At 38.6% G+C, this 25,742-nt stretch overlaps 1 protein-coding gene across 1 annotated transcript in view; it reads left to right on the top strand.

Annotated features, from left to right (window-relative positions):
• KCNIP4 (potassium voltage-gated channel interacting protein 4) overlaps positions 1-25,742 on the top strand; it is a 383,077-nt gene that overhangs the window by 345,026 nt on the left and 12,309 nt on the right. Inside the window, exons 8-9 of the mRNA XM_049630384.1 lie at positions 4,974-5,043; positions 12,828-12,898. Of these exons, the coding sequence (XP_049486341.1) occupies positions 4,974-5,043; positions 12,828-12,898 (141 nt within the window). The remainder of the gene's footprint in view (positions 1-4,973; positions 5,044-12,827; positions 12,899-25,742) is intronic.

Genomic DNA, 25,742 nt, shown 5'->3' with positions numbered 1-25,742 from the left:
GGGTTAGTGAAAATGTTAGAAGAAATAATGTATGTAAGAAGGCATTGAATATGTGCTCGATACATAGTTATGACTGCAGTAATGTGGTTCAGCAGATTGCCATTAAAGCATCCTCATCGGGGCGCCTGGGTGGCTCAGTGGGTTGAGCATCCCATCTTCGGCTCAGGTCATGATCTCACAGCTCATGAGTTCAAGCCCCACGGCAGGCTCTGTGCTGACAGCCCAGAGCCTGGAGCCTGCTTGAATTCTGTGTCTCCCTTGCTCTCTCTGCCCCTCGCTGCCCTGTGCTCTGTCTCTGTCTCTCAAAAATAAATTAATGTTAAAAAAATGAAAAATTATAATAAAAAAACCATTAATTAAAAAAAATGCATCCTCATCTGCACAAAAAACACACACATCCCTTTGTCCCTCAGAGGGATCTGTATAAATGCCTGATGTCCATTGGTATTTTCCAGAATGATGATTAGATTCACAAGGGAAGCAAATTATTGCTATTTGTCATGGGATTTGGAGCATGTCAAATCCCCATGTGATTCTGGTCAGCAGCCTGTCTAGATGTGAAGCTTTCTCCTAAACCAGCAGTGGTGGTATATATTGATGCAGTCTTTCTGGAAAGCAATATGGCTGTTCATATGAAGAGCCTTAAAATGGTTTAAACCTTTTGGTCTCATGATTCTCCTTCTGGATTATTCATAAAAAAAGAACTATAGGTGCAATCAGATGTATGTGCTAAAATATTAATTACATCATTATTCCTATATAGTCCCCCAATGCTAAAATCCCCTCAATATCCAACAATATGGGAAATTCAGTGGACACATAATTACGCAGCCATTAAAAATAATGACACGGAAAATGTTCCGGATGTTTTGTTAAGTTAAAAAAATAATAAGATTCAAAGTATATTCTTGTATTGTCCCAATTTTATTTGTGTGGCATATTAATATATATGTAGATAAATGACCAAAATAGCTTTACAGTGGTATAATTATGGGCAATTTTTATTTTATTTCCTTATTTTTTTTCTGTGGACAGCACATTTTGACAGAATAATATTTTTTAAAGTTTATTTATTTATTTTGAGAGAGAGCAGGGGTTGGGGGCAGGGAGAGAGGAAAGAGAGAGAATCCCAAGGAGGCTATGCACTGTCAGTGCAGAGCCTGATTTGGGGCTCAATCTCACCAATCGTGAGATCATGACCCGAGGTGAAATCAAGAATCAGGTGCTTAACCGACTGAGTCACCCAGGTGCCCCATGGAGCATCTTTCAAATAAGCTTCTGAGACAAACGCTGCTAACCATTCACCAAATCTGTGAATGGGCACGTGAGATTTGTCTCATTGTTTGGGGTAGACATTAAATGATTTCTAACAAAATGAGAGTGGAAATTATGCGTAGCACTCTGCACTTAGAGACCTAGTCCATAAACACTTCCCGCAGACACTCCTCAATGATCGTTTTCTCTTTCTGGATGAGAAAATCACAGATTTTAGAAGCCACATGAAGATGGCCAAGATTCCATTAGTCTCTGTCCCTTAAAGATTCTGGAGAGAACCATCAAGTTAGATGGTTAGATGATCAAGAAATACACCACATTCTTTTAAACTTGTTATATTTGGGGGCTTGTTTGCCACAAGAGTTAACCTACTAATATAGCTGCATTGTTGATCATATATATTTAGTTGTATACACCGCCTGATCAAATTTATTCTTGATGGAGAGGTGGAGATACTACTTCTGTGCAGAAACCATTCCACAAAAGAGATGAGGGAAAAGTTAGAGAATAGATCGTTTACACATTTTGTAAATCACTAGGGCCCTATAGAAGTTAGTTGATCATTCTCACCTGAAGGTCGTAAAATGCATTGCTTTTCCATAAGAACTCTTTAAAACAAATACAAGATCCTGACTCTGTGGATTTCCTTTTATCTCTTTTGTCTTTTTTTTTTTTTTTTGATGTAGGCCCCATGAAGGCAAGACCTTTGACTTGTTTATACTGCTGCTTCCCCAATTCCTTGAGAACTGTGAGAATAATCAGCATACAATATGTATTGGTTAAAGATGTAAATTAATGTAAAGAATGCAAGATGGGTAAAGACAAATTCACCTGGTGAGAATGACCACCCAAAAACTTGGCCAAGAGCTTTCAGAGGGCAGAGAGGGTTTTATCTGACTTATTCGTGTGATGGAACATAAAACAAACAATCTGAGACAGCCAATTTCTAAATTTGATTTCATGTTATAAGATATATCTACCGAATGCATCTAGCGATCAAAGGCAGCTGACAAGTTTACTGAGGGCAGATGGCCCTTTACTTTCCATCTTCATCTCTTGCAAGAGTCTACCTCCCAGGTAGGTTTCTAGCTGGACCTTCCACAAGTTGGCCACCTGGTGGCACAGCCAACTATTTGCTCTCTTACCACCCCAAGCAGATGGCTCAGAGTTAAACAGACAACAAAAGACAAGTTCCATGTGTGAGAGGACCCGACTGCAAGGTGCTTATTTACTCTTAAAATTGGTTCTGTTGCTGCCAACCGAAAGTCATTGAATCAAAACTTTTGAGTGATTAGCTAGATACACGCCATTTTCTTTTTCCTTTTGTAGTTGTAGCCGTTGATTGTTCATTCATTTATATCTTAGTTGGGATCCTCTAGAGAAGCTGAAGCAAGGGATGTGTATGTCAACAGTAAGAGATTTGTTTTAAGTAATTGGCCCACATGATTGTGGTGGTTTAGCCAGTTCAGAATCTGATGGTGGAGGCAGACAAGCTGGAGGCTCAGGAAAAAGTTGTAGTTTGAGTCCAAAGGCAGTCTGCCATAGAACCTAGAAAAGCCAAAGTTGCAAATCAGGTCAGAAAGCAGTGTGCTGAAGGATTCCCTTTTGCTCAGAAGAGATTAGATTTTCTTCTTCTTCTTCCTATTAAGTTATTTATTTATTTATTTATTTTGAGAGAAAGAGTAGGGAGGAGCAGAGAGAGAAGAGAGCCCCAGATGTGGGTCTCAAACTCATGAACCATGAAATCATGACCTGAGCCAAAATCAAGAGTTGGATGCTCAACCAGCTGAGCCACCCAGGCATTCCAACTTTCTTCTATTTAGGCCTTCAGCTGATTATATGGGACCCACCCAGATTATGGAGGACAATCTGCTTCACTCAAAGTTTGCTGATCTAACTGTAAATCTTATCCAAAATTCCCTCACAGAAATAACCAGAATAATGTTTGACCAAATACTTGGGCATCATGACCCAGACAAGTTGACACATAAAATTAACTGTAATAGTTCACTTCTCTTCTCATTCATTTTTGATTGTCTTTTCTTTGCTCAAATCCTCTTAGGTCCTTGGGGGTGATTATTTTTAGAAGGGTCATCTAATCCCAAATCTTGTGGGAAAATCAGGAAAATCTCAAGCCCTCATCCCAGCTCCCCTATTGGCTAGCTGATTAAAAGGGAACTTGACCACAGAACCTCCAGTTCTGCTTCAGTGAATGTAGATACCTAAGTTATAGGTTTAACATTCAAATGGGAGAAATATGCATTGACAAGCTCTGTAAACACAAGTTCACATTGAAACCATTATTTTAAATTGTGTTCATATATCAAAGGCCCTACCTTTCAAACCAATGAATGAGAGAAAATAGAAAACTTCTCATGTAAAACACGTTACAGCTGTAACTGGCTCATTGGAATAAAGAAAGATCAAGTTAATAAATCAAGTTTATTCATGAGGGGACAGTGATTTTAAGGGCTAAGAGAAGCTTTAAAACCACATCAGATGATTTTTGAGGATCCCAGGAACAATGTCAAATTTAAAGTACATGGAATATTCCGTGTAAAGGCAGGGAAGTTAGCACACCTCTGATGCTCCCCCGTGAATCCTGGGGAGAGCCAGGCAGCATAGGAGCACCATGAGTCCAAAAGCAAGGGAGCTCAGATAATACGGGACTGTCCATGAGAAGCTGCTCAAAAAGATGGGACAGAGCTTCTCACTTCCACACATTCAATGTACAATTAACATCCCACATGTGACGTGATGTCAGATTATCACATGATTGTCAGTGATCGCTGCTCGAGGGGTCGCTACACATCAGATTCCTGACCAGACCATTCTTTAACTCCAGGGAGTAGAAGTTTTGCCCTCGTCTTTGTTTAAGATCTTTATTTAGTCCCCATTTTCAGCACAAACACAGATCTCTTCTAATATTTTAGATTTTAGTTCCTTTTGTAGAAAATGCCTAATCTACCCTGGGAGGGGTAGCCTTTTCCTCTGGTCCCACCAGGTCAGTGATCTGACATTAGTAGAGTTCCCAAGGTCAGTATCCATCAGTCTTGAATAACTCCACCCATGGGTCACAAAAGGGAAATCTTTACATTGAGACCTCTTTTCAGACCCTCCTCTCCAGAAATTAAACATATCTTGAGGTCCTGTCTCACTCAAGGTCATTTGTTACAATCCATGTTATTTTGCACTCCTGAACAAACTGTTGACAGAAATTAGGAACTATTCCTGCTTGGGTCATTTTAGAGCCAATGGAGCACACCATTTTCTACCTGAACTACAGATTATGTGGGTCCAGCAAATTGCCAGAGGAACACAGTACCAAAATCCAACAAAGAGCATATCAAATCATCTTGCAATCATTGCTCTAGGAAAAACAATGTAATTTTCTCTTACCTTGTTGATAATAAGCATATGTGTTCTTAAAAGCAGCAGTGTGTTCTTTAATGTGTCAGACCAGCTTTAATATTTATAATATGCAAAGATTTTTACATCTGTACTTTTTTTTCATTCTGTGAGAACTGGAACAAAGAGAAATTTATTGTGTCCTTTTATCCTCTGAAAAAAATGGATGGGTGGTTAACTTCCTTGGTGCTGCTTTGCACAGCAAAGCAAAGAGAGTTCTGTTTCAAAATGTGCAAAAAATCAGTTTTATGAACACTTTGCTCATATTGCTTCTCTACGACTTTCTTTAGGAATGTCCCAGTGGTGTTGTTAATGAAGAAACCTTCAAAGAGATTTACTCACAGTTCTTTCCACAGGGAGGTAAGTGCAAATGTGGACTTGTTAACATACTCTCCATTAGAATTATGCTTGCAATCTTGAGTATGGTTTAAGCTTTTATGGCATGATTCTACATTTTTAATCGCTATGTAAAAGAGTTAATACACAGCATACGAGTGCGTATAATTTCCAATATATCATAAAAGTGAGCTACTTACAAGTTGTCAAATATCCAGGATTTCACTCTTCAGTTGCACGCAGAAAGTTGTATTACTGTGTGCCTCAGACTATGGCTATCAAATGCACAAGCACTTTTGGACTATGATGGCTTGGTCCTAGAAATGCCGCAAAGCTCTTTAATGTGTGTTATAGGTATCATTTGATTCTCTGCACACGGAAAATTAGGACAAATATAATTATCATCCATTTTCACATGTGAAATTTGGGCTTTAGAGCAGCTAAATGGTTTGCTCAGGGTCACGCATCCACTAAGTGGCAGGTATGGCTTAGAATCTAGATTTTTCTGTAACCTCACCTAGTGTTCTTTCTACCCTTTCTCTTTTAGGGCCTCTTGCTATCACCTCTCTCCCTACATCTGAGAAAATTAATATCACTCTAAATAATAGTAATAATGATAATATTGTTGTTGTTATTATCATTATTAGAGAGGGGGGAGGGGCAAAGGGAGAGGGATAGAGAATCCCAAGCAGACTCCACACTCAGTGCAGAGCCTTTGTGGGGATCCATCGCACGACCCGAGGTCATGACCCGACCCAAGATCAGGAGTTGGATGTTCAACTGACAGAGCCACCCACGCACGCCTCTAAATATTATTTTAAATGGAAAATAAACAAGGAAAGCATAATGATAACACGTACGTGTTAGGGATGAGTGGGAAACTATTTGCCATTTGACCTTACAGGTTCTCCTTTGGTCATTCAACAGGAGGCCTAGTCAAACTTGTTACACAGTCTCTTGTGTGCCCAGCTATGTGTTAGGTGCTGGTAATGTAAGAGGAATAAGGTGTGGTACCTGTCCAAAAGAATGTTCTAGTTTAATGGAGCAGATGGGAAATGTTGACGTAAGGTGTACAGGGAAGGTTAGGCTTCAAATCCCAGCATTACAAGAGCACCTTCAGGCACAACCACACCAGCTGATGAACAGAGAGGAAATAGAAAGGAATCTCTCCAGGTAAACCGACCTAGGCTGAAGTAGTTACCATCTGTGAGGCGTCGAACACGTGCCTGACCCTGGCATGCACTGCGCCCACCTCCCAACTCCCCTAGCTGTGACTCTGCCTTCTTGATAAATGTGGAAACCAACGTGCAGAGAAGTTCATCCATTTCCTTGTCATCTTTTATTGCTTCCCGCTTAAAGGAGCTCCATCATCTCACGCCAAGGTAACTGCAATAGTTTCTAAACTAGTCTCTGATTCTGACTCTTTCCGGCTCCCCCAGCAGGGGGGTTTCCTAACATGGCCCAGAGTAATCCTGTTCAGCATAAGCCAGCTCTGGTCACTGCTCTACTCGGAACCTTCCGTCGCATCAGAGCCTAAGCCACAGCCTGTACAGTGGTCCACAAGTTGTAACCCCTGGTCTCCTGCTCCCTCTCTGCCTCATCCTTCATCCCACACCCCTTAAAGGACTCACTATGTGCCAGCCACACTGGCTTCCTTGCTGTCCCCGCCGTACACCAGTCATGCTGCTGCCTCAGGGTTTTTGAATTTGTTAGTCCCTCTGCCTGGGATTATTTTTCCATCTCAATGTCCCACCACCTTTGCTTTTATTCAAATGCAATCTTCTTGGGGCGCCTGGGTGGCTCAGTTGGTTAAGCATCTGACTTTGGCTCAGGTCATGATCTCTGGGTTTAGGACTTCAAGCACCACGTGGGGCTCTGTGCTGACAGCTCGGAGCCCGGAGCCTGCTTCAGATTCTGTGTCTCCCTCTCTCTGTGCCCCTCCCCTGCTCATGCTCTGTCTGTCTGCCTGTCTCCCTCTCTCTCTCTCTCTCTCTCAAAAATAAAAAAATTTAAAAAAATTAAAAAAAAATCAAATGCAACCTTCTCAGCAAGACTTTCCCTAGCCACCCTATCATAAACCACAACCCCTTAAATTCTCTCCACGCCGGCTTTATGTTTCTCTTTAGCACTCAAGAACACCTAATAATACATATTTTACCTATTTTTGTTGTTGTTTATTGTCTCTTTCCCCACTAGTAAGAGGGACCAAAGGGTTTTGTGTTTTATTTGCTGCCATATCCACGGGTGGTGGGACAGTGACTGACAAGTAATCACCCTTGACACATATAGTATAAATGAGAGAAAACGTGCAGGGATGATGCATGAATGATGCATGAATGAATGAATGAATGACGTGCATCTCAAATGGTGGCTGTAACGGGACAACGGAAGAATACTTGCAAAAGGCATTTTGAAAGTATAGAACACTTAAATATTAGCTCTTTTCAGACACAAATTAGATTCTCTTTTGGTTTTCGATATTTTAGGGGGTTAAAAACAATTTTACGCATGAATTGTCAAAATAGACATTTTCATTTAAGACGGCCCTTTAAAAAGAATTAAATTAGAATTCTGAGAAAACACAAGGTGACCTGTTATTACATGAATTTGGATCTCTCATCGGGACCAGTCCCCTTACCCCCTTTCATTAGTAACAACCCACAGACAGCTATTGGTCATGGGGCTGGATGCCTAGATTGCAATGGGCCCATTGTCTGCATTAACAAAGAACTTGGAATATCATTTCATTAACATATTTCTAAGTTATTTAAAAACCATGGAGTTTTTGAAGAAAAATCATGTTTACATTATATCTAAGTGTCTGTCTGCATATTGATGAACAGTAATATCAAAGCACCAAGCACAAAAGGAATTCTTTACTTTTTATTATCTCAAATGAAAGTTATTACATGCTACAAATAGGATAGAGTTCCACATTAAAAATTTATCTTTATTTGAAAAATAGCATTTTGGCATTGGAGAACATCTACTTAAGCACAATCCTTTGCAAATGATTCTTCTTACCAAATCTAAAGGGATTTGAGGAAAAATCACTTTTGCTTTCTTAAAAATTCTTTGATTATTCATGTTAATTGAATGGATAAATCTAAAAGTACCAGCCATTACTGAAGGAAGTGACATATCTTGAAGAATCATGACTTACAATCTAAGAAATTAACACTGCAATGCAAATTATATCTTGCAGCGCGGCTAGAAAAAGGGAAATGTCCTGAGGAAGAACATGATCTCTGATGGCAGACAAATTCATGTTATGGCCATGCTCACGGTTCTATAGAGCCATGTATTTTGGTCTAAAAGCAGCAGGTTTCTCCTTATGAGCGCTAACAATGATGGGTCCATAAATCACAACGTCTCACCGTTTCCTCCAGGAAAATACTTTGTCTTATCCACAGAACCTGCTACAATTTGTATTGTGTCAGGCTCTCAGTTTTTTCTACTGCTTAGCCAGATGGCTTTCCAAGCACAACTGGTGTGGTGTTCTGGATGTCGGCACAACTGACCTGAACGGAAGCCACTTGTTTGTGGGGAATAAAGTGGGCCCCCTATAAACCAAGCTGAGAGGAAACGAATGGCTGGTTGGAGCTGTTACTGGTCTTGTTACAGCAATGCCTTTTCGACTCCGTGTACAGTGGAAGCTTTGGGAAGCTCTCGGCTCACGGAGCATTCTAAAAGCTCGTGGAAAGTTCAGTTTCCTGGGCTACTCCTCCTCATGTATTGGAGATTTTGTACTTACTGTGTCTATACCAGGCACCTGATAGCTATAGAAGGAGCAGATGAATTAGTTCCCGTCTGAAGACTTCAGCCAATAAACATTTATTGAGCAGTCACTGTATACAAGGCTCTTGAGGCACTTAGATGGGGTCAAGAGGTATAAAGATTTTTTTTTTTTTGATAACACCACTCACTGCATATCCTTCTTGTACCTAGGACAATATTTCTAAGAATTTTCAGGGTGATTTACAGAGGCCTTATTAAACAGAAACTACTATTCATGTATACGAAGCTGCCTTACCTCAGTAACAGTGCATGAATCATATATTCAAATGCATTAAACTAATTTTGTACCTTATGCTTGAATTCAAGTGGGAGTAGCGATTTATAGTAGGAAGAAGAAAATCAACCAGATTGATTTCAATCCACAGACCTGGAACATAATAACCAACTGCATTTGTTCAAATTCTCTGAAATGTATGTGCATTGATGGCTTTTTTAATCAAGGGGTTAGTTGGTATTATCAGTGTGGTCTGGAAATAGTTGGGCTAAATTCACTAGACTAAGTTGAGTCCTGGGTTTGTGGATAGACTGAGTCACCACCAAGGCATATGACTCAAATGGTGTATTTCTCCGGGCCTCGGGTTGTTCCTCTGTAAGTTGTAGAACAATACTTTTAAGACATCTATAAAATGTGGAACAAAGGAGTCTTCAGTTTTCTTTCTAGCATCCTTTATTCTTCCTAACATCCTTTGTTTCTCAGAATTCGTGTTGGAATGTCTTGATGTCGTTACCAACTCTAGCATTGACTAACTAGGTGACCATAGCTAAGTTACTAATGGTACCCGTTCCTATTTTCCACCTTTGTTAAATGTAGATAACTACATAGAATCCAGGATACCTTCCTATCCTAAGCATCCCTAAATTTTGTCCCCCAACTATAAAATTTCCACATTTTTTCAACTTCACCAGTAAGATTGTAAAGAAACTGAGGCATTCTCAACGTGTCAAACTCAGTAACTGTTTTTTTGTTATCTGTAAGGAAACGTGGCCAAAGAAAGCCCATCAGGTCATGTGGAGAGAAGAGAGATCAATGTTATATCTTTTGAGTCCCAAATTGCACTGAAATCTAGAATCGAGGATGCCAGTTATTCACCATCTTAGGAAATATTTACCCAAAAAGAACAATAATAAGGGGCGACTGAGTGGCTCAGTTAAGTGTCTGACTTTTGATTTCGGCTCAGGTCATAATCTCAATGTTCGTGGGATCAGGCCCCGTGTGGGGCTCTGCACTGACAGCACAGCGCCTGCATGGGATTTTCTCTCTCCCTTTCTCTCTGCCTTCCCCTGCTTGCACGCTGTCTTTCAAAATAAAGAAAAAAAAAAAAAAGAACATATTTTTTTAAATCTTAAAAAAAAAATAAGATGAAAGTTGACATGGAAGTTTTTGTGGACAGCGTCCCTTTTCTTCATTCATCCACCTCTGTGCCCAGCCAGATGCTCTCAGTGCCTCAGATCCTTCCTCTTGTCTAGTCAAAGCTCAGAACATCACTCCCCTTCTTCAGAAACTTTCACAATCGCCAAATGCCTGTCAGAAAAAATCCAAACTCCATCAGAAGCTGAAACGCCCTTCATGACACACTTGCTTCTATTGGTCTTTATAGAGTGTGAAGTTGCATCAGATTAGAATGTCAGTCACCTAGACACGCAGTAGAGATTTCACAAGAACACAAGAACTTCTTCAGGTGGAAATGTACTATATCTGTAAAAAAAATTACTCATATTTCTTTCAGGTGGCTTTGAAAGGATAATTATAACAGATACTATTTATTGAACATTTATTATGTGCCTGGGACGATTGTAAGCACTTTACATGTGGTATCTCATTTAATCTTTTTATGATGGCCCTTTGAAGTACATACTGGTGTGGTTATTCTGTAGATGAGGAACCTGAGTCCCAGAGAGGTTAAACAACTTTCCCAAAGCCATGCGGTTAATAATTTGGGAGACCTGAAATTCAAACCTGACTTCACTCTGACTTCACTACGGTAGTAATGAGTGCTCTCTGCATGGTATATCTGAGCTTGAAAACCAGCCAAAGTTCATTTAGAGGAACAAGGAGTCCTCTGTACCACATCAGAGCAAACCTCGAGACTATATGTCCCACATGTCAGGCTTTAAAGCTAGAGTGACCCCATTTAAGAAGAAGGCTAATAATTGTACGTTCATGATAGCTTCTTTTTTTAATTAAAAAAAATTGCCAACATCGTTTGTTTTGAACCATTATTCATGTTGACTTCTGCTTGCTAAGGTAAAGGCATTTACCCTGATTGTCTAAACAGGATACCAGGAGACCTGCTTAATGAAGCTCGTTATAAAATATACAGAACCTCTTTCTCTCTCCCCCGAAAGTAAGTTTAACACACCACCTGTCAACTTATGTCACCATAGGACACTAAATAGTTCAAGAAATCTGTGTCAAAGAACCGTGGAGAGCGAAACAACTTTGTAAATAAAAAATGGGCTGTCAGTTCTTGATAACTCTATCATGGAACTTCCTAGCAATGGCACTAAATTGATTAGAACCAAACCTTTGGTTATAATCCATATTCAAAAGGATTTCTTTCTGCAACTCATCAATACTATGTGAACATCCACTCGAGATACAATGATGGGACATACTATTTAGAACCAATTTTTGGTCCTGGCTTAGTTCATAGAAAACTGTGTTGATGATTCATATGTTCTAAAATAAGTGGTTTTTCGTATTGTGTTTAAAGGTAAGAGGCAAAAGAAAACGCCACCATCATTTTGAGAAACTGAGGCAGTGTACCGTCTACCTTATGAAAGATATGAGCTTCCATAGCATTTACCGCTGGGTGAAGCATTCACGATAAACCATCCATAAGTGGGCCATGGGTGCTTGAGACCTGCTTTTAGAAAAGCAATTTATAAAGGAAAAGGTGAATAGAAATTTTGTTCAAGCCCAGTAAAAATAAAGGTTAGAAGTTATAAAATAGAAAGAGTGGAGATTTTAAACAGAAGATAAAAAAGCTAGAACCAATGAGCTTAAAGGTTACAACTTTTTTTTTTAATATAAAAAAGGTTAAGGGAAAAGCTAAAACCATGAGATGAAACATTTAAAATAATCAAGTAAATTTGATCAAGGGTCAAACACAGAAGCACTGAAAAATTAAAACTGCACTAAGAAAAGAAAACAGTAAGAAAAAATATAATTTTACCAAGAAAAGCAGAAAGCTCTGAAGGGAGACAACAGAGAAAAAGTAGAAGGGGAAGAAGGAAAAATTAGAGGGAAAACCCACTAGAAGCAAGCTAAGTGGAAACGTTGGATTTCAGAGTACTTCAGAGTTCTCAGGCAGCCTTGTGAGGTGCTGGGGGGACTGACTGTCCCAGAGCCGTGAATCCCACCCAGGGCCCAGGGACCCTCAGAACCACTCACTCCCACGGTGGCCACAGAAACTGCCCGGTTCATCAGGCCACTTCACTGGCCATGGGTTAGCCTGATTTTCCAGTCAGAAGGACTCAGTTGTGTCTCACGTTGCTCCTTAATCGACTGTGTGATGTTAGGTGAGTTTCTCAACCTCTCTGAGTCCCCGTCTTTATCTGAGTTGTAAAACTGATGAACACATTCACAATAACAACACTAAAAATACCAACTCACGTGCGTCTCACTATTAGTATCTTTATTATTTTACTTGTAGACATAGCCCCTGACGATCACTTAATTTTCAGACGCATCTCCCTTAGCCCTCACACCACCTACTCATCTTAGTGCCGGGAATACACCCAAGACTCCCATATGTTCAGAGCATTTCCAGCCAGAAACTTACAGAGAATGTGTATCATCAATGCCCTGGGTTGTGGAGAGCTGACTCCCATGAATCTCAAATCACAATCCGCTACTGGAAGAAGGTGGGCAGCTGGGAAGAAAGCACAAGTAGAGGAGACAGAGCAAATTTTTCCAAATAGATGGAGCCTTGGGCATGCTAGGCCAATCTTCTGTAGGATATTGAAGTGCTTGCTGCATTAACGATACTCCCTTTTCAACATTTCAGACTCTACAACATACGCGCATTTTCTGTTTAATGCATTTGATACGGACCACAATGGAGCTGTGAGTTTTGAGGTAAGTCTTAGAATTTTTATATACATATATATATATATACACACACACACACATATATATGTGTGTGTATGTATATAATGTATATGTGAATATATATATGTATATATATGTATATGATTTGACTTTAGACACACTGAAAGAAATTTGGTCTTATTTCCTGGGAAATTTTGAATTTGGTGTTTTAATAACTTTTTTTTGCTTTTTGAGACTTCTATTTATTGCTATTATTATTATAAAATATTGAGCATGAGATCTATCCTCTGAACAAAATTTTAAGAGTATATTACATTATTGTTGACTATAGGTACAATGTTGTACAGCAGATCTCTAGAACTTATTCATTTTGCTTAACTGAAACTTTATGTCAGTCAGCAAGTAACTCCCCATTTCCCCCTGTCCTAGTCCCTGGCAACCACCATCCCACTCTTCCATTCTATGAATTTGACTATTTTAGATACCTCATATAAGTGGATTCATATAATATTTGTCTTTCTGTGGTGGCTTCTTTCACTCAGCATGACCCCAGTTTCATCCATGTTGTTGCATACTACAGACTTTTTTTCTTTTTAAGGGTAATACATTTCATCGCATGTATAAACCACATTTTCTTTATCTATTCATTCATCTATGGACATGTATGTTGCTTCCACATCTTGGCTATCGTGAATAGAACCACAATGAATATGGGACTCTGGTATCTCTTCAAGATCTTGATTTCAATACTTTTGGGTAAATACCCAGAAGTGGGATCACATGGCGTTTATATTTTTAATTTTTTGAGGAATCACCATACTGGTTTCCATATAGTGGCTTCACAGCTGTGCATTCCCACCAAGACATCCTCATCAACACCTCTTGTCTTTCATTTGTTTGATAATAGCCATCCTGATAGGTGTGAGGTGATATCTCATTGTGTTTTTTATTCACATTTCCCTGATGATTGGTGATGGTAGGCATTCTTTCACATACCTGGTGGCCATCTGTATATCTTCAGAGAAATGTATGTTCAAATCTTCAGCCCATTTTTTTACTGGGTTGTTAGATGCTTACTACTGAGATGAAGGAATAGATTCTTATATATTTTGGAGATAACCCTTTATCAGATACATGGTTTCCAAATATTTTCTCTCATTGTGTATGTCGCTTTTTCAGTCCATTGATTGTTTCCTTTGAGGCTCAGAAGCTTTTAGTTTGATGTCATACCACTTGTTTATTTACTTTTTTTGCCTGTGCTTTTAGAATCATAGTCATGAAATCATTGCCAAGACCAATATCATGAAGTCTTTCCACTGTGTTTATTACTTCTATGGGTTTTATGGTTTCAGGTCTTATGTTTAAGTCCTCAGTCCATTTTGAATTGATAATTGTGTATAGGATTGGGTAAGGATGGAATTTCATTTTTTTCAGTGTGGATATTCAGTTTTTCTAATACTATTTGTTGAAGAAACTATGCTTTCCTTTCCCCATTGTATATTCTTCGCACCCTGTCAATTATCCATTGACTGTGTATCCATGGATGTATTTCTAAGCTTCCTATTCTGTTCCTTGGTCTATATGTCTGTCTCTGTGCCAGTACCATACTGTTTTCATTAGTATAACTTTGTAACATACTTTGAAATCAGGAATTGTGATGCCTCCAGCCCTGTTCTTTCTTAGTATTGATTTGGATATTTATGGTCTTTTGTGGTCCCATATGAATTGTTTATTTCTATTTCTGTAAAAAGTACCACTTGGTATTTTGATAGCGTTGCATTGAATCTGCATATAACTTTGGGTAGTATGAATATTTTCACAAAATTAAGCCTATTCTATTATTTCCTATTTTTTATTATATTATTTTTGATTCTTTTCGATGCTATTATAAATGAGATTGTTCCTAATTTCCTCCTGAGAAGTTGTAGGTGTATAGAAACACAACTTATTTTTGTATGTGATTTTGTATCTTGCAACTTTACTGAATTTATTAGTTCTAAAAGTTTTTTAGTGTGATCTTTAGGATTTTCTTTATATAATATCAAGTCATCCGATTTCTTTTTCTTGCCTAATTTCTGTGGCTAGGGCTTCCAATACTATACTGAATAGAAGTGTCAGTATTGGACATCCTTCCTTTGCTCCTGATCTCAGGAGGAAAGCTTTTAGTTTTTCATCATTGAGCGTTATGTTAGCTCTGGGCTTGTCATACATTTATTTATTATGTGGAGATACTTTCCTTCTATTCCTGGTTCATTGAGAGGTTTTTTTTTTTCTTTTTATGATTAAAGAGGGTTAAAATTTGTCAGATGCTTTTTCTGCATCTATTGAGATGATCATGTGATTTTCCTTTTTATTCCGTTACTGTGTTATATCACATTAACTGACTTTTATATGTTGAACCATCTTTCCATCCAAGGGATAAATATTATTTGGACATGTTGTATGATCATTTTAATATACTGTTAGATTCAGTTTGCTAGAATTTGTTGATGATTTTGCATGTATATTTATCAAGAATATTGGCCTGTAGTTTTCTTTTCTTGTGATATCTTTGTCCAGTTTTGGTTCCAGGGTACTGCTGGCCACATAAATGAGTTTGGAAATATTCCTTCCTCTTCAATTTTTTGGAAAGTTTGAAAAGGATTGGTATTAGTTCTTTAAGTGTCTGGCAGAATTGACCAGTTTAGCCATCTGGTCCTGGGTTTTTCTTTGTTGAGAGATTTTTGATTACTGATCAATCTCCTTGTTATAGGTCTGTTCAGGCTTTCTATTTCTTATGATTCAGTCTTGGCAAGTTGTATGTTTCTAGGAGCTTATCCATTTTTTTCTAGGCCATCCAGTCTACTGTTCATAGTAGTCTCTTATGATTCTTTTCATTTCTGTAGCATTCGTTGTAATGTTTCCCCTTTCATTTCTGATTTTTTGTATTGAGTCTTTCTCTTTTTTTCTTAACCTGGCTGTGAGTTTGTCAGTTTGGTTTATCTTTTCCAAACACCATCAGTCAGAAGCACAGATGACACCTGGACTTGCATTTAGCATCTGAACTGGGGGGAGGTCAGTCTTGTAGGACTGAGCCCTTAACCTGTGGGATCTGGCTATATCTCCAGGTAGAAAGGGTCAGAATTGAGTTAAGTAGTAGGACACCCAGCTGGTGTTAAAGAATTGTTTGGTGGTATGGAGAAATTACACACACACACACACACACACACGCACACACACCTACATTGGAATTGGATGCAAAATCATTACCATATATAACAGAAACAAGGTAATTGGGAGTGGTACACTTTTGGGGAGTAGAGGGCGGTGCATCTTACATATGAGCAGAAATTTCAGTGAGTGCCATGTTAAAGGAAAGCAGGTGATGAATGAAATCAACAAGGAAAGGTACTGATAAGGCTGTGTCAAGGAAGCCTGCCTGTGGACTTGATGAATCAGGTGTAAAGGACAAGCACAAGCTGGTTAATAGAATAAGGGCTCAGAATGGGAAGAAGCAGGGAGTAAGGCAGAGGCAGAGACAGAGGCCTGGGAATGAAGGGGAAGCAACTGTAAATCACCTAGAAGTTAGAATACAAAGGAAAAGGCCCAAAAAGGAAAACTGGATGAGGAGGCAGAGGCAGGAGGCTAAGGAGGCTGGATTCTCTTGTGGGAGGTGAGGAGTCCTTGAGGAATTTTCAGCAGCGAAGTTACAGGATCAGGGCTATGTTTCCAGAAATAAGTTCACTTAACAGCTCTATAATCCAAGAATCCTGGCTGGAGATGATGTAAGCCCAAACTACAATTAAGGCATTGGAGATAAGGAAGAGATGAGTTCAAGAGATACCAAAATAAAATTGGTAGACTTACATTTCAACAAAATCTGTCATGTTTAGAAGGGGGAAAGTCAATGTGGGCATCGCCAGCTATCTGGGAGCAGGGACTTTGTGGAATCAGGATGAAAGAAGAAAGCACTGCCTTCAGAGATAGCCCTCAGCCAATGGAGCCAGGGGCAGAGTTCTCAGGGGAGCAAAGTGCCTCCTCAAATATACTAGGTACTTGTGCTAAACTGAGTGCACTGAGAATGAAGACTCTGGGCCAGGAAACTCAACATGTCATCTATTGTAACTTAACCAAGAAATATCACAACCAAGAGAAGAGTAGAAGACAGCAGTAGCTGAGCATGTGGGAGACATGTGACAATGTCAAGGACAGCATCTGTAACATTTCTTCCATGGATGGCAGCTTAGGATCACCCCCATGATAATCTCGTGTTAGCATTTGCGACACTTCACCAACAAGATTCATTCTGGTGCAGCCTTAGTTTAGCGAGAATATAGAAGGCAATGGCTCCCACTCACCTAATGAGATCAAAATGGGTTTGCAAAAACTGAGTAGGGCAAAAAATACTAACGATTTCATTACTCAAAGTTACTTACATATCAGAAAGGTACAATCAATTACCTATAGCATGTTGTATCCAATTTCACATGTAAATTGAGTCTGGTGTTAATGATATGGGACTGTGTACAACATTGCTATTATAATATTTATGTAAAATGCTGGTAATTGTGATGAATGTTGATTATAATTTGGAAATTAGTTGTAATGAATATATATTATAAGTGTGTTGGTAATATGTCTTTTCCTTTAAAAACAAACTAATGGCTGAATTAATAAATGTTAAACCAAAATCAAATTTAACACCAGGCTATTGTAATTATTTTTCTTCAATTGATCAGCTGCCTGGAAAGTCTCTAGACCACAGAAATGATTCAGCTATGAATGTATTTTGAGTAGCAGTGGCATTCTGGGAGGCATAGCAGAGACCATTTTGATTCTGTAATAAAGAGAAAAGAAGTTTTCTACTGAATTTGCTTAAACCCAAAGGACAGAGTGAATAAGATGTGGGAAGGGGATAGCATCTGGACCTAGCTGTGAATTGGTCCAATCCTCTTTTTGCCATTCAGTGGCTGTGAGATCCCAGGCTGAGTGTTTAAACTCTCTGGGCCTTGGGGCACCTGGGTGGCTCAGTTGGTTACGTGTCCAACTCTCGGCTTCAGCTCAGGTCATGGTCTCAAGGTTTGTGAGTTTGAGCCCCTCATCAGGTTCTGTGCTGACAGCGTGCAGCTGGGATTCTCTGTCTCCCTCTTTCTCTACCCCTTCCCCGCTTGTGCTCTCTCTCTCTCTCTCCCTCTCTCTTTCAAGATAAATAAATATTTTTAAAATAAATAAATAAGTAAAATAAACTCTGTAGGCCTTAGTGTTCATCTCTGTCAAATATCAGCAAGCAAAGCTACTTTATAGGGGAGTATGAACATGAAAAAGTAATAATGTCAGTAAAGGGCTTGGCTTAGTGCCTGGCACCAAATTCATGCTCTATATTTATTAGATGTTAGCCATAGCAGTTATTACACAGGAAATTTTTCTAACAAAGCCAATTAATTAATAATTACACTGGTCATCTTGTTAAACAATAATCATGTCATTGAACATATTCAATCAAATATTCAGTCAAAGGTAGACGGTTGTTCTTTCCATGATGCTACGGAAGATCGTTCCACAGCTAATTATATGATAAGCACTTACCGTGTGTCAGTTACTATACTATTTAAAAATGGCATTAACAATAATAATAGCTGCATATAGTAATAATAACTGACTCTTGCTTAGAACTCATTTGAGCTTATATAAGTCAGGCAACTGTGCTGGCTGTGTTACATATACTAACTTCATTTTCATAGATATTATTATTATTATCTCCTTTTTTAGCATATGAGGAAAGGGATGAACAGAGAAGTTAAGCAGCCTGCCCAAGGTCACACAGCTAGAAAGTAGGAGAGCCAGGATTCAAAATCAAGGCAGTCTGGTCCCAGAATGCATCTCTTAGCGACTATGCTGTCCTAGCAGAGAGGTGTCATGTAGATCTCCAGTCCGTCATCTGAAATCCTCAAAGCCAGCTGAGTTTTATCATTCGGAGCCTTTCAGATTTAGTCAGGTAATGCCAGGCATATACTGTTCCATATTATTTAATGTCTCCAGCAGGGTCTGCAGGGTGTTATAATCAAACGTGTAATGTTTGTGCAGCGAAACTATGATAAATGATAAACATAGCAGAGACTGCTACTGATGACCAATGTCTATGTGCTTCTGATCACACCAGTAGGCCATAATCCCAGGCTGTCCTCCAAGTAGGTGGAGCCATGACTGAGATTTTATCGATGGGATATGGGTGGAAGTGACCACATCGCCTTCCTCTTTTCCCATCTGTGGGGACTATGAGGTCACATATTTCAGTTGGCTTTGCAACAAAGGGGAAGGAGCTCAGTTCTCAGAATGACTGCATGGAACAGAGCCCCCTCTCCTCTTTATTTCACCGTGTGTGAGTGACAAGCGAGATGATAAGGTGCTAAGCCACTGAGATTTGGAAGTACTGATATATCTGTTCGTGTCCTCTGCTTAATATGATATAGACTGATTAGGTGATAGGTACATAGATTTTTCGATGATAGGTAGATAATTAGAAATAGATTAGAAATAGTTTTATGTCAGTTCACTTCAAGTTTTGTCACCAAATGAATTTTGGCACCAAAATTTACCACCTCCCTCCTGTCTTTACAATAATTATTTTTCTTTTTTAGTTTATAAAAAAAAAATTTTGGAGGGAGGAGATGAATTGCAGGTGAAAAATAAAGGGCCAGCATTACTGACCACATGGTAGAGATGAGAAACCCCAAACTCAAAGACGTTAAGTGACTTGTCCAAATTCATTCAGTTCCTAAATGGCAGGACCTAGATTGGACCGCAGATCTGCCTAAGTCTCTAAAACCTATGGTTTCAACCAGGGATCAGGCCCTTTGTAGAGGGCCAGATAGTAAATACTTTGGCTTTGCAGGCCATACAGTCTCTATTGTATTTACTCAAGTCTGCTGTTGTAGCACAAAAGCAGACATAGAAAAGTCCTACGTAAATGGGCATAGCTATGTTCCAATAAAACTTTATTTACAAAATCAGGTGGTAAGCCTATTTGACCTCCTGGGCCATAGTTCTCCAACCCCCATTCTTAACAATTATAATAGACTACCTTCTCTTGAGGTACTGAGCCAGAATGTCTGCTGGGTGACATCTAAGGTCGCATTTTATGATCTGATTACTGAATATTATCGCCAACTTTTACAATTACCAGTCAATCCACCCCATTCACAAAAATCATTGATTACTGACACAATTGTTGACTACACAATCAACCCTGAGTCTTTACCACCATTTCAATAATTACCTTCTATCAAACATTATCACCATCAGGGCAATGCAATCCTCTGAGCATGTCCCAAATGGCAAGTTTACTTGAATTATTGAGGCTGGGTTAAACGATATGTTTCCTTTGGAACAATTCTGGAATAGCTTCCTGCAGGTGACTGATGATTTGACATCAGAGATACAGTTCAAAGCTTCAAGAAAGTATCATTCACTGACAATCCAATTCATACTGAATAAAATGTTAGTGACACCTTCCGTAGACATTATAAACCTAAAAAGTAATCTCTTTGTCATTCACAGTGATGAGAAAAAAATATTTTTCCCAATATATCATTTATGGTTATAGGAAAACTTTCACTCTGGAATGAGTCATTTTGTCAAAATTAAATAGCTAGGCTCTTTTGAGATGTCAGATGTCAGTGAGAATTATGTAGGCAGTGTTACCAAGAGGTATATTATTCTGATTTCATCACATTTATTAAGGTTTTATCCTTCATCTCTCAACACATACACACACACTTGCACAACCTGTACACATAATTCTGTTCTTGTCTATTGCCCATTCCAGGGAGCTATTAGAAGGGGAGGGAAAGGTGGCTTCGGAAGTTTTCTCATTTCATTTATTCATTTAACAGATATTTATTGAGCGTAACTATGTGCCAAACACTCTTCAGGGTGCTGGAGACACAACAATGAACAGAAGACATGAATTTTTGTCCTCATGGTGCTTATACTCTCCCATTTTCATAGAATCCAACTGTTCTTTTTCATTGCCAAGTAGCATTCCAGTGTGTGTGTGTGTGTGTGTGTGTGTGTGTGTACACACCACATCTTCTTTATCCATTCATCGGTTGATGGGCATTTGGGCTCTTTCCACAACTTGGCTATTGTTGACAGCACTTCTATAAACATTGGGGGACATGTACCCTATAAATCATCAATCTTGTATCTTTTGGATAAATTCCTAGTAGTGCCATTGCTGGGTAATACGGTAATTCTATTTTTAATGTTTTGAAAAACCTTCACACTATTTTCCATAATGGCTGCACTAGTTTGCATTCCCACCAAGAGTGCAAGAGCGTTCCCCTTTCTCCATATCCTCACTAACATCTGTTTTTTCCTGAGTTGTTAATTTTAGCCACTCAGACCAGTGCGAGGTAGTATCTCAGTGTGGTTTTGATTTGTATTTCCCTGATGATGAGCGATATTGAGCATCTTTTCATGTGTCTGTTAGCCATCTAGATGTCTTCTTTGGAAAAGTGTCTATTCGTGTCTTCTGCCCATTTCTTCACAAAAGAATGCAATCTTGACATTGGCAACAATGTGGATGGAACTGGATGGTCTTCTGCTAAATGAAATGAGTCAGTCAGACAAAGACAGATATCATATGTTTTCACCCATATGTGGAATTTGAGAAACTTAACAGAAGACCATAGGGGAAAGGAAAGAAAAATGAGTTACAGACAGGGAGGCAAGCCATAAGAGACTCTTAAATACAGAGAACAAACTGAGGGTTGATGGGGGAGGGGCAGGAAAAATGGGTGATGGGCACTGAGGAGGGCACTTGTTGGGATGAGCACTGGGTGTATGTAAGGGATGAATCACGGGAATCTATTCCCAAAGCCAGACTACACTGTATACACTGTATGTTAGCTAACTTGACAAAAAAATAAATTATTTAAATCAATCAATCAATCAATCAATCAATGGTATTTTTCTTTATATTTAAAGATGACATGACTGACAGTGAATACTATCTTTGTGTGTACTGAAGTGGCTAAGACAAGCATGTGACTATCACAGAGATAGTACATTTGGACAAGAATAAGAAGGCAGAAGATAAACAGGTTTTATCAATAATCTTTGTTACTGGATAATAACAGTGAGCCTTTACCTTCATTCTGTAGTGTCTACCTTGCAGGCACTTGCAAGAATGCAAGTTACGAGATATAAAGGATTAAAATAAACATCGATATTGCACAATAATAAAAAAAAATCCAACCATTCTCATTGTGAGTGTCCACCCATACCTTTGACCTGGGCACCTTTGACCTCGGCAACCTTTTTGTTGATTCCCAGGGAATGTGACCAGGCTGCATGTGTCCTAACTTTTGCTGGTCACCCATCATTCTGGCCTGCTCTTTCCCTTTAGTCTTGCCTAGGCTTTCTATGGGGTACCCAGCTCTTCATGTATTTGCTTACCACTCCCTGTGGGCCCCAAGGGCGTGTCCCTTAAACCCCTCATAGCACAGGCTATAATGTTTAATGAAACCTGGGGTAACAGAAGATGCTTATAAGACAGGCAAGAAATGCATACAATAAATATCTCTATCTGACAGACTAGAGGTCAGGTCTCGTTCTTAAAATTCATTCTTTAAATAAACTTTCTTATTTTAGACCAGTTTACATTTACAGAAAAATTGCAAAGAAAGTACAGAGAGTTCTCATATACCTCACACCCAGTTTCCCCTATCATTAGTGTCATACATTAAAATGGTATACTTGCTACAATTATCTAATATTGATGCATTATTAACTAAAGTCCATGCTTTCTTCAGATGACTGTAGTTTTTACCTAATGCCCTTTTCTTGTTCCACTATTCTATGTAGAATACCATATTACATTTAGCCACTATGTCTCCTTAGGCTTCTCTTGGATGTGACAGTTCCTCAGACAGTTCTTGTTTTTGATCATCTTGACAGTTTTGAGGACTATGCGTCAGGTGTTTTGTAGAGTATCAGATTTCCTTGATGTTTTTTCTCATAATTAGACTGGGGATGTCTGTTCTGGGCAAAAAGTCCACAGAAGTAAAGTGCCATACTTTATCACGTAAAAGCAAGAGTGCCTAGTATCGACATGAGTTATGGCTGTTGACTTCCACCTTGACCACCTGGTTGAAGTAGGGCCGGTCATTCCCTACTGTAAAGTTACTCTTTCTTTTTTAAGTTTATTTATTTATTTTGAGGGAGGGGAGGGGCAAAGGGAAAGGGAGAGAATCCCATGCAGGCTGCTCCCTATCAGCTTGGAGCCAGGTGCAGGGAAGACCTGAGCTGAAGTCAAGTCAGACATTAAGCCAACTGAGTCACCCAGGCAACCCTAAAGTTACTCTTTTTTCCCTCTTTCCAAGCCATACTCTGGAAGAAAGTTATTATGCACAGCCCATATTTTAGGATGGGGAGTTATGCTCCACTTCTTTGAGGATAGAATTTCTACATAATTTACTTGGAATTCTTCATGAGAAATTTATCTCTTCTTCTCCTTTTATGAATTTATTCAATAAGTCACTTATACCAATATGGAATATTTATTTTGTATCTTGGATATTTATTTTGGATTTTGAGTTATAATCCAGTGTAACCCTATTTACTTTCTTGCTCAAGTTGTTACAGTTTGGCAACTGGGAGCTTTTTCAGTTGACTCCTGTGTCCCTTCGACATACTCCCATCATTGTGATTGTTTTTCTTTCTTGTTTCTTCCATCAAGTCCTTATTTTCTGGCACTACGAGATGCTCTGGGCTCATCTTACATCTTTCCTGCCCCAGTCCTGAATTTACCTCTAACTTTAACACTCCAACCACTATGGAAGCTCCAGAAATCTCTTCTCATCTAAATAGAACAGTTAATGTTGGTGACCCCAGTTGACATCTAGTCAGTCTCTGAGAATTGACCTCTCTCAGTCTGTTTCAATCACTCTTGGGCTTCTGGACTCCTGGACATGTCACTCTTGGGGGCTTCTTAGCTGATCTTCTTAGAGCCGCTCATAGTCACACACATGTATTTGTATCCTGACACACTTGTTTTAAAAAAGAAGCTGAGGCTATTTTCTAATTCATTTATGCAGCAATTTTATAGCAAGAATTATGAATTCCTGGCACCTCCAAATGTTCTACAAATGTTATTAGTAAGCAATTGAATTGCAATCCGTATGAGTCACTACTTCTTTTTTTTTTTTCATGAAATTTATTGTCGAATTGGTTTCCATACAACACCCAGCGCTCATCCCAAAAGGTGCCCTCCTCAATATTTCACATCACCCCACAATTCTATCATATAGTACCAAGAGATATGACATATGTTTATATCATACTGTTCTGTATAAACACAGCCCGTTGCTTCAGTTCTAGTCCAAATGAGGCCTGGGCATTGAGTCAGAGTTCTGGGTTTGATTTTCAGCTCCCTGCTCACTGGCTGTATGCCTTGGCTCGGTCACTTGTTTTCTCTGAGTCTCTGTCTCTAATTTAAAGACAATACCTACTCCCTATGGTTGCATGAGGCTGACATGAAATAATGCACAGAAATTTCCTAACATAATATCCCGTACACATCAATAAACTGTAGTCATTATTACTATTGAATTTCAGTGTTCCCAGGACCCAGGACTTCTACTCCTTTCCTAAGGAAATACGTGAGAATGATGGGAAATAGTTACAGAACAATGCTTACATAGCATCATTTATAATAGAGAAAAAAATTAATTAATTTACATAGCCAACAATAGAAAGTATGGGTAAGTGAATTACAACATATCCATATGACAAAGCAGTGTTTCAAACTCCAGATTGCAATCATCAGTAGGTGGTAAAATTAATTTAGAGATTAATATCATGAGCATTTAAAAAATTAATAGAAGAGAAATGGAAATAATTACTTTCTGGTGTGTGTGTGTGCGTGTGTGTGTGTGTGTACTAGGTTGCCATTTAAAATACAATTATTGTGATTTGGGGTCCAAAATGTTCAAAAGCCACTGTAATAGTATTATTAGATTAAACCATATGAAATTATTATTCTTGAAAAATACAACAAAAATTATCAGCAATTTCATATGGTTCCATCTAATATGTAGCTATTTAAATGATGTCACAATGAATTTTCAGTGATGTGGGAAAACCCTTGTAATTTTAAGTGAGGCATACAGAATTATAAACACACCATATGACCATATCTGCTAAGGGGTGCATCAAAAAATGGAAATGTTCATTTTGAATAGGTGATAGGATTATGTGGTGATCACAATTTTCTTCAGAACAGTTTTCTGTAATTTGTTACACAAATCAGGCCTTATATTTATGTATACATTTGTTATATATTTATATTTATTATTTTTGGTTAAAAATGTGTTAATGGCCTTTAATGAGACCATACCAAAGAACTTTCTTCTAACTTAATTGAATGTGTCTATCATCACCTTTGAAAATATTAAATTACCTAAATACACAATATTGTATATCAAACAAGGTAAGTGGATTATCCTTTCTGTGAGATAAAATCAGACCACAAATCTTGGAAAATTTACTTGTTATTTTTTAGACATATTGATACCTTTTATTAGTTCCAAACAAACACAAACTTTATGTAATACTTGAAATTTTGTTCCTTTTAATATTTTAAAAAGTAGCTCAACTACTGTGGAAGTTTAACCCCAATCAAGAGAGGTTATACTATAGAAAATAAATAACCTTTAAAATTTTCATGAAAATATAAAAGCAAGCATAAAATAGGAAATATACCAAAGACATGTATGATTTCCATATTGGATCTGTCACTGACTAGTTAACATTTTAAACCTGTCGTACGTCATTTAATGTTGTTTTCCCAGCTATAAACAGGACTGTTTGTTGCAAATACCCCCACATG

This window comes from Panthera uncia, chromosome B1 (assembly GCF_023721935.1).
Source record: "Panthera uncia isolate 11264 chromosome B1, Puncia_PCG_1.0, whole genome shotgun sequence".
NCBI lineage: Eukaryota > Metazoa > Chordata > Mammalia > Carnivora > Felidae > Panthera > Panthera uncia.
Note: the sequence above shows the minus strand (reverse complement) of the source record. Positions and strands in the feature narration are given on the sequence as shown.